Genomic DNA, 10480 nt, shown 5'->3' on the forward strand with positions numbered 1-10480 from the left:
ATGAAGGTGAGGGATTTGGACCAGCTTCTATGGCTGTCATTTGCAATCTTGTTAACCATTCGTATTACCTGGGGGACTTTAAAAACTTCTGGTACCTGGATTTTGCCCTCCGAGTTTCTGATTTAATGGCTGAGAGGTCTGACCTGGGCACTGGATTTCTAAACGCTCTCCCTAGGTGACGCTAATACTTGGCCACGGGTAACATCTTGATTTCTAGGGAATAAAGGGCAAAGACAAACTAAGGAGCTGAGAGGCATTGAGTAAGAGTCAAAGGCTAAGATGAACAGAAACTTGGTAGGAGGAATGGGCTAGGCACTTAAAGAAGATGCAGAAAATAAAAAGCAGTAACAAGATACAAGTAAATGAGAAGAGTCTGTATGCAGACCATAAAGAGATGCTGTTCCTTTTAAGGGCAACATAGCTTAAGGGTACAACTTTGGCAACTGATGTCACAGCAAAGGATGCTTGTATTCTGTAGTACCAAGAAAATATTGGAAGGGCATATGGAGAGTGATGAGACTTAGAATAGTAAATAAACTCTAATATTTATTTAGCCATTTGATAATTGTGTTCATCCCATGGTTTGGGAACCTGCAGAGATAAGCTGGAGGTGTTTGTTCCCACTTAGATTATCCAGTTCTTCTCTAGGTCCTAGAAATGCATCTATACAAATATTTGTGTGATATGATGTTAACAGTAAGAAAAGATGGGAAAATTTGTTTGCAATACTTCCTCTGTATTATTTCTGTGCACATATTCTAGACATTGAAGCTTAGGTACCCTTACTAGTGCGTTATAGTCTGAATTTTAATCAGATTGGGCAGGACTGGTAACAATTAGTGAAATAGCTGACCAACAGAATACTCAAAAAGTAGAGGCTTATACATATGTACATGAAAATAAAAGTTTAGCTCAGAGAAAAATGAGTGAAAATAGCATCAAATGGACAAAAATGTGTAAGGGAAAAGATTGGTTGGAAAGAAACCAAAGTAGTACTAAAGGACTGCCTCTGCATAGTGAATTCATGGGTGATTTTTTTATCTTGTTATTTTTCCTGTGTCACAGCTTTCTGTAATGAACATGTCTTGTCTTAAAAATGGAGAAAATGTAAACTCAAAAACCCAGTGTAAGGGTGATAAACAACAGTGACGAGCAGCCTGTGCTTCTCTCGTACCTTCCAGGTGACCCCGAACCACTAGAGCAGCAGAAGCAGCAGATCATTAATGAGGAAGGCACAGAGCTCTTCTCCTATAGGGGCAATGACGTTGAGTATTTCGTGTCTTCTAGTTCTCCATCTGGCTTATATCAGTTGGAGCTTCTTTCAACGGAGAAAGACACACATTTCAAAGTATATGCCACCACCACTCCAGAGTCTGATCAGCCATACCCTGAATTACCCTATGACCCCAGAGTAGATGTGACTTCCCTGGGACGCACCACTATTACTTTGGCCTGGAAGCCAAGCCCCACAGCCTCTTTGCTCAAACAACCCATCCAGTACTGCGTGGTCATCAACAAGGAGCACAATTTCAAAAGTCTCTGCGCAGTGGAAGCAAAACTGAGTGCGGACGATGCTTTCATGATGGCACCAAAACCTGGTCTGGATTTCAGCCCCTTTGACTTTGCCCATTTTGGATTTCCTTCAGATAATTTGGGTAAAGAACGCAGCTTCTTAGCAAAGCCTTCTCCAAAACTGGGGCGTCATGTCTACTCGAGGCCCAAGGTTGACATTCAGAAAATCTGCATAGGAAATAAGAATATCTTCACTGTCTCAGATCTGAAACCTGACACACAATACTACTTTGATGTCTTTGTGGTAAACACCAACAGCAACATGAGCACTGCTTATGTAGGCACCTTTGCCAGGACCAAAGAAGAAGCAAAACAGAAGACAGTAGAGCTCAAAGATGGGAAAGTTACAGATGTATTTGTTAAAAGGAAGGGAGTAAAGTTTCTACGGTTTGCTCCAGTCTCTTCTCACCAAAAAGTCACCTTCTTTATTCACTCTTGTTTGGATGCTGTCCAAATTCAAGTGAGAAGAGATGGGAAACTTTTTCTGTCTCACAGTGTGGAAGGCATTCGGCAGTTTCAGGTAAGAGGAAAACCTAAAGCAAAATATCTCATTCGACTGAAAGGAAACAAGAAAGGAGCATCCATGTTGAAAATACTGGCTACCACCAGGCCTAGTAAGCAGTCATTTCCCTCTCTTCCCGAAGACACAAGAATCAAAGCTTTTGACAAACTTCGTACCTGTTCTTCAGCCACAGTGGCTTGGCTAGGTACCCAGGAAAGGAACAAGTTTTGCATCTATAAAAAAGAAGTAGATGATAACTACAACGAAGACCAGAAGAAAAGAGAGCAAAACCAATGCCTAGGCCCAGATACAAGGAAGAAATCAGAAAAGGTTCTTTGTAAATATTTCCACAGTCAAAACCTGCAGAAAGCAGTGACCACAGAAACCATTAAAGGTCTTCAGCCAGGCAAATCTTACCTATTGGATGTTTATGTTATAGGACATGGAGGACACTCTGTGAAGTATCAGAGCAAAGTTGTGAAAACCAGAAAGTTCTGTTAGTTGCCTCATTTAGAAATACATTACATGGAACTCCAGGAAGGATATAAAATCATTTTACCCACAAACTGACTATTCCCACAGCTGAGAGAAGTTGGAACCTGTACTTGTACTATGGAAGGAAAGATATCAACGTGTTATATTGATGTTTATATAAAGTAACTTGGAGGAGACTTGTTCTAGTGTATCCCTGTGATACCTAGCTGCGTCTGTCTGAAGCCAGCTGATGTCAAAGATGGAGGACATCTTAAGGAACTACCATCCCTTGCTTGTACCACTGCATGAACTGCTTCTAAATTATTTTATTATCTAAAAATTTAAAATATGTCATTCATTGCACACACCTATGAATGCAAATCATTCCTCTCTATAGATGCTAGGATATATATATATATATATACACATAAATTATTTTATAAAGTCTTGTTTTAAATGTCAGTGTATCTATGATTGTAAACTATTCAATTCTTTTCCTGTTAAAATACAGATCTAAGTATTATTAAGTGGACCGCTCTCTAGTCAGTTATATCGCTATTGTAAATTCTTATTTGTTGAGTAAGATGTTTAAATACTGTATGTATTTCATGTACAAAGCTGACATATGTTATACTCATGTACATAAAATTAAAGATATTAGATTATATACTGCTCATTTTCCCAAGCAGCTACTTTGGTGTATTCAATTTCTAATCCATTCCTAAAACCGTACCATTCTGTAATTTAGCACCAAAATTCACTCTTTTTAATAGTTATGAGGGAGTGCTTCATCTGTCTACAGTTACTGTGGTATTTGAAACAGTTATTAAAACGTGTACTTGGGCATTGAGCAGGAATCAGCCATTGTGAGAGGTGAGAAAGCTATGAGACTTCTTTCAGAGGAATAGTACACCAAGCACCTTGATCAACAAATCATCCTAATGTATGTCACATTTTAAACATTTATTTTAAGTTGCAAAATTGAGATATTACACATATTTTCCATCCGCTTGAATATTAGCAGAATAGTTATTTTAGATTCTAGCTGAAGCAACTGAACAAACACCAATTAGGACTTTAGTAACAAGGCAACTCTGAATTTTGCTACTTTATAAAATCAACAATCTACTACTTTGAACTTTGCTTTTTTATGGATTTTTTTTTTTAAAAAGTAATTTGCAACATACAATTTAGACAAATAATAACTAAAACCATTCATCAGAATCTGCACAATGGGAAGTTTGGGGTAGCCTCCACAGTTTCTATTCATAAATCATGAAGTGTCATGAGCACACAAGAAAAGTCTGAAATTCGCTGTCACCTAAGACAGTATGACTTCAGGCAAATCTGTCACTTATAATCTCTCTTTCCTAGCTATAAAATTAGGTGGTGTTGCTTTGGATAAAGATAGCATTGTTTGCTACTTTCTATCATCAGAAGCTGTCTTTTGTAGAATTCCATGACTCTCAGTTATAAAGTCTTGTGACTACAAGTGGAGACAGGCATAATTTCTTCACCTGTGTCCTTGCAGGGTGGCACTACCTACAGTATGCTACCCATTCATGAGTAACACTACTATGGAGAATGGAGTTGCTATGGCTGAGGTGAAGCAGTTGATGGTCCTCAGGAAATGTGCTCTTCTCACTGAGGAGAAAATACCCCCCTTAAAAGCATATGATCCAATAACTCTGCATTAAGTTATTCAAGCAAAATTGACCATAACTGTACAAAATAGGAATGACACCTAAAAGAATTTTTTTAAATGTGAAGAATGTGTTTACCCAATGGTCATGTTAGCAACAACCTTGGAGGAAGAGACAATAAATTAACAATATTCCAGAGATACCGTATGCTCAGTTACAAATGTGGGCTTTAGAAAGAGCATTAACTTTCTCACGTTACTTTCATATGTATGATTGCAGAGAAATGTGTTAAGTAGGACTGTAGTCAATCAAAAAGTTATTGCTGCTTTTGAAGGCAACGGGCTTAACCTCAGATATTGCTTGGTGCCTAGGAAACTGGGAGCCAGGCCAAGTCAATTTAACCAAGCTTTTACTTTTCAGCCAGCTGTGATGGTGGTTTCTACAAATTCTGGTAAATACAAGAATTCTCTCATGGTCCCAGTGAAATTTGCCTTTTAAAAATTATCAGAAAATGAAATGCACCTTATGAAACTTTATCATTCATAAAGAAAAGGGGAAAATCTCTCAAAATCAAGCTCTCTAATATATTTAGATTTTAGAACAATTAAGGCAAACTAGGGACAAGAAAGAAAACTTGTTCTTAATTAACAAAAGAACTAGAAACTAGCTAATTTGAAAATACAAACTTATCTACATTAAGCTCCAGGAGAGCTATATTGAGAGCAGGGCATTTACCATCCCAGGTAAGTCAGTTGAGTCTATGAGGGCAATTAGTTCACATTTAGTTCACTATCTTTACTTTTCAAATAAAAAACAAGAAATTAAAGACCAGAGAAATAAGAACAAAGTAAAAAGCTCTCATAGTTAGAACAGCTAAGTAATGGCATTGTCCAGACTCCAAAATCCTAGCCAGAATATAATTTTCCAATTCTTGGTGTAAAAAGAAACACCATTGCACATCACTTTCAATAGAAGCAGCCTATTTGTGTTACTCATGATTTAAAAGCAATTTATTCTTCAAGACCATTTCAGACTTTCTTAAGAACTCTGTGATTATCTATAACTAGCCACTTTAAACTTGTAAGAAAAAAATTATGGTAATTTTGTCAATTTCAGGAACAGAAGATTTCTGATATGTATTTGCACACACAAAGTTGAGGTGTAATTCCATTAGCCTATTTCTTTAATAATAAGCCCTGTTATTTTGGACTATAAAAATAAGGATTATTTTCTTGGTTAAGTTAATTTATAATCAATATCTAGATTAATTTTTAAACATGCATTCGTGTTAGTGCTGAGAAAAAGTATATATTCTGAGTTTTTGTTACTCAGAATACATTTGAAAAAATGATAATTTTGGCATCACGAATAGTCAAATGAAACCTCAATAAAAAAAAAGTCATACAGCTGAATTTTAGAGTATGAAAAAGTTTAGGAATTCTTAATGTTTTCGGGGAAGTGTTTTCACCCCTGATGAACCCACACATAAACACACTTTGGTACACAATTCAAGGTATCTGATGGGCCTAAAACCAATCCAGGATCCCTTCCAATACTTTACCAGCCCCTTTTAGAAATCATCTAGTTCTACTTTCTCACTTTACATAGGAGGAAATTGGGACCCAATTAAGACAAGAACTGGTTCCTTTACTCCCATTTACCATTCACTGGGGGCTCGGTTTTAAGCATGTCTTCACTCTAAAAAGCATGCAACAATTTACCCAGAGGATACTTCTCTATGGGCTGGCTGGCTGAAAAGCAAACAAAGATCTACCATTTAACTTGGAGAATAAGGTCATTTGGAGCATCTCCAGCCATTTCCTTCCCCACTTTGATACGGTGTGACAGAGATAAAGTCAACTAGGAACTTGCCTTTTGCTTCTCTCCCCAGGACCAAGCAGAGTGACCACTGCCAGGCATCAGCTGTCCTCCATTTGTAGCTGTCCGAAGGATCTGTGAGGCATCAGGGCCCACTCATCATTGTGTTTTCCCCAGAGAGTTCAGTGGTACAGTGTCTGGACCTTTGTTGTTGTTTTGAAAGTGGGGCATGAGAAAGAAGAGAGCAGAAAGAGGAAGCAGAGTGCAGAAGGAAATACAGTTTTATCTACTTTCTTTTTTTTAAAAGCCTTAGAGATGAGGAAAAGCTGGGGGATCTAATATAGCTGAATTTATTAAAGGTTTGGATTCTGTCTTACATGCAATTCATACTGGAAATTTTGACCTGAATCACCATCCTCTATTAAAATTGAATTCCATTGACAGACATTTTTCATTTCCTAGGAGTAGTTGATCATGCATATGGACAGGATTTCCTTTACTTCTCTTTACATTCCTCTTTCCCAACCTGGAAGAAGCAATCTTAGTATTCAAAATTTACATGGCTTTTCAGATCCACCCCTATATCTCTTTCAAAGGTATTTATAAATATTCTTTCCAAGTACTAAAGAAATAAGACTATTGATCTCCAGTACAGAAAAATAACTGTTTCAAGATTGAAGAGTTCAACACCTTGGGCATAGTGGCACAGTTATATTGTCATTATTTAGATCCCAATAGATATAAGATGGGACCAGCTATCCCATAGTGTTGGGGGAAGGACCCTGAATCCTAGCAAAAGATCCATTAGAAATGAAAACTAACAGTCAAGTACCAAAATCTATCACTGTACTAAACACAGAGGAGTACTTTCAGGAAAGAGGAAGGTTTTCTTGAACCTTGTCAGAAATGTAATGTAGACTCTGAGTCAAAGATTGACACAATCACCTCCAAGGATAAAGCCATGCCCCAAAACTCTGCAAAACTAGAGCTATTTTTTAATGAAAACGACGGTGCAAAACAGGTCTATGCAGATCAGGTCTGATTATGGATAATGAAATCCAGATGGGGCAGTTTAGAAAACACAACCATCTTACAAATAAGAGATATAATGAATGTGCTGTTTTAATTTTGAGATTGTTATAAAACTGGTATGTTTAAGAGGCAGTTTCAAAATGTTGCCACTCTCTTTTCCCATAAATACCTGCCAAGACTGATATCCAAATTACCCTGATTTGTAAGAAAGCAAATATTCATTTCTTATCTATATTTACCTTTTGGTATTATAGTCCTTCCATCTGTATAAATAGGGTAGCACAGAGTAATACAAACAATTGATTCAAGATATAGTTGACAAACTCCAAAATTTTAAATCTGACAGTGTTTTACTTCTGAGAAAAATGGTTTATAATAAACAGAACCAGGTACATTTGTCCTTAGCTGGCACAGGGGTTTGACTGTTCTGTGTCATCATTTTCTAAAATGTTCTATGACCTGCTTAATAGGACTTAACATAATAGCTATGTTCACAACACAGGCTGGAGAAGTTCCACATTGCCAGATAAACAAGCGGTTTTTCAAAGCAGCATCCTACCCCACGAACCACACGTAAATGTCTCGCAGGCTTCTGTGTTTGTCTGGGCCCATTTGTGTTCCTCTGCAAATCCTTGTAACTGAAATAATTAGATTGTTGCTTAACCTATTTCATAGTTATAACAATAGACACAGATTGCTATAAGAGCAATTTGGTAAGAGTGGCATAGTGAAGAATATAGTCATTTTATACATGAATCCTTAGCAGCATTTAATTCTTCCTTCTTTTTCTAGATGTAATAAGAATTTTAAATAAAAGAGACAAAGAAGTCCACATACATTTATTAAATAACCAAATGAAATTGAACAAGTTTTGTTATGCTGAAATGTCATTTTTAAAAACATGTTTTTAAAGAAATAAGACTCTTTCAGTTGACCATTTGTAAATGGTAGTATTGAATATCTTTTTCCTACTGAATAATGCTTGTCATTCCTCTTCAAATAAAGAGGCCAAGTTGTAAATTACGGCTTGTTGAATTTTGCCTCCTTCCAACAATTTGTGATTACTGATTCTCTTGGGTTATCCCTGGTCGATCTTCAGGTATGGAAAATGATAGCAGAGATATGAAAGCAGGGTAAGAATCACAACACTTACATTCAAAATGTATTTTGTGCAAGTCTCATTGGCTAATGGCAGAGAGTTGTGCTTCAAGTACAGCTGTGTGCTGAGCAAATTTGACTGCTCCAAATACCAAACACCAGTTTCTTTGCCAGCTTCATGGGCAGGCATTCCAGGAGGCCTGAGTTGAAATGTGCAGATAAATGTTCAGTTCTAGAGATTTTGGTGCCAAAGCATACAGAATACTTATGTTCTCCATGGAAATCCTGGAGGAACAGAACTGCTTTTAATATCTCTGAGGACTTATAACAGTTCTTAGACTACTTATTACCTTTCATAAAACTCACTTCTACTCTTAAAGTCTCTTGGTGGCTTACCTATATTAAAAAGAGGAAAAGAATATATTTTGATTCCACTGAGTTTTCTCTTGTCTATTGAAGTTATGCAGGCTTATAAGAGAAAGGACAGCGTGGAAATAGGGTAGAAATGGGACTTCAGATATTATTTTTTAACTTCTGTAGACTTAGGCTTTCTTATTTCTAAAATGAGAAGGGTGATGATCTCTAAATTTCCATTTGGGAAAAGCAAGAAAACTAACAGCTTTAAGCATACACTGAGTGCCAAGCATTTGAAATACCGTCACTTAATCCTCATAACAGCATTCAAATGAAGACATTATTATACTCTCATTGGACAGTTGAGAGAATCAAAGGAAAAAGCAATTACATAATGTGCTCAAGGTCACAAAGTAATAACAAAGTGGAGCTGGAATTTATTCTCACATCTAGCTCCAAGATGCATGCATCTCTCTATGTCCACCTCTACAGTTGTGTGCTTATTAGTGAACCAGAATTGCACTAGAATAGAATACATGAGGAGTACATTGATAAAAATGAAAATTCAAGTACATTCAAGCTTGGCCTGGACATTTAGAAACAAATTATCTTCATGAATAAAGACAAAGAGTTAGAGACAGAAGAAAAATAATTGACAAAGCATTGTTAAGTTCCTCTTAGTGTGTAGAATTTTCCCATCTTATACTATATCTTATATTACCACAGAAACTTTGCTTGGTATTTCCTATCTTAGTATATAGGATTTGCTGTAAGGCTTACATATGATGTAATGTGTCTGTAATATGATGTTAATAAACCTTTATTTAATGCTTTTGTGTGTTAGCATATAAAGAGTTGCACATGGTTGTCTGTTTTTGTTCCAGTCTTGCCTTTGCACATATTTGCCTTCTTTTTTAGAATTTTTATTATTAATTATACTCAGGAGTTCTACTGTGATATGTCCATGCATGCATAGATGTACTTTGATCTAATTTATCCCACCAAACTCTGAATGGAGAGTTACATCCTCAACTGAGGCATTAGATCTTTGATCCACATGACCACCTAATGAGGTAGATACTGTGATTTTCTACATATTAATGAAGGAACAAAGCCTTAGAGAAAGTAAGTAATCTTCCCAATTTCCTATTGCTGGTAAGATGTGCTGCTCTGAGTCAAATCCTATAATTAGTCATAGAGCCAGTGTTGGAAGAGATGATTATCATTCACTGCCTTTGGGAAAGATCCTGGGACTGCTTTCTGTGGAATTCCCTGGCATGAATCTACGTTTAATTTTTGTCAGACTTGTGCTCATTCTATGTAGGACTTGCTGCAATAGCACATCAGATGCCTGCAGTTAATACTCTGATTCGCTTTATTACACATTTTTTCCTTTATAAATTCTTCCTTACATACTCAGCTTTTAAGAAGCTTGCACACTGATTCATCTCTACCAGACCTCTTCACTGCTTCCCACAGTGGCCTCTGCCAGTACATAGTAGCTGTAGTGTTTTTGGTTAAGCTTTCCTAGACAATGCTCAGGATTGATGAGGCCCTGTTACCCTTCTTGCAAATTTAAATATATTTTAGAACTCAAATTTACATATATATTTTTTAGTTGCAATAGTAACTTTTGTTTTATATAAACATGATAACAATACATAACATGGACTTTGAAACTTCACTGTACCTCCTTTTCACAAAGAAATCTACTTTTTAACAATTCTACTTAAATTCTAATACTTTTTCCTCCTCTGTACAAAAAAAATCATTATCTTTCATTTTTATCTATATAGAATCATACTAAATTCACAGTTTTGAGACCAGCTTTTCTTCATTTTACCTGATATGTCAACCCACATGGAATTATAGCTTGACTTCATTTTTTTTTTTTAAGTCAGTTCTTCCCCTGACATTCTGCTCCAATGCGTGAGGTATGGGTCATCTAAGTACATGGTGGTGTCTATGTCAGTTTCTCATTAAAAAT

The 10480-nt window shown here is 36.4% G+C and overlaps 1 protein-coding gene across 1 annotated transcript in view; it reads left to right on the forward strand.

The window, feature by feature from the left end:
- Ndnf (neuron derived neurotrophic factor) overlaps window positions 1–9332 on the forward strand; it is a 39446-nt gene extending 30114 nt beyond the window's left edge. The window contains exon 4 of the mRNA XM_020152785.2: window positions 1182–9332. Coding sequence (XP_020008374.1) covers window positions 1182–2575 — 1394 coding nt within the window. The 3' untranslated portion in view covers window positions 2576–9332. The remainder of the gene's footprint in view (window positions 1–1181) is intronic.
- The last annotated feature ends 1148 nt before the right edge of the window (window positions 9333–10480 follow it).

This window comes from Castor canadensis, chromosome 9 (genome assembly GCF_047511655.1).
Source record: "Castor canadensis chromosome 9, mCasCan1.hap1v2, whole genome shotgun sequence".
Lineage (NCBI taxonomy): Eukaryota > Metazoa > Chordata > Mammalia > Rodentia > Castoridae > Castor > Castor canadensis.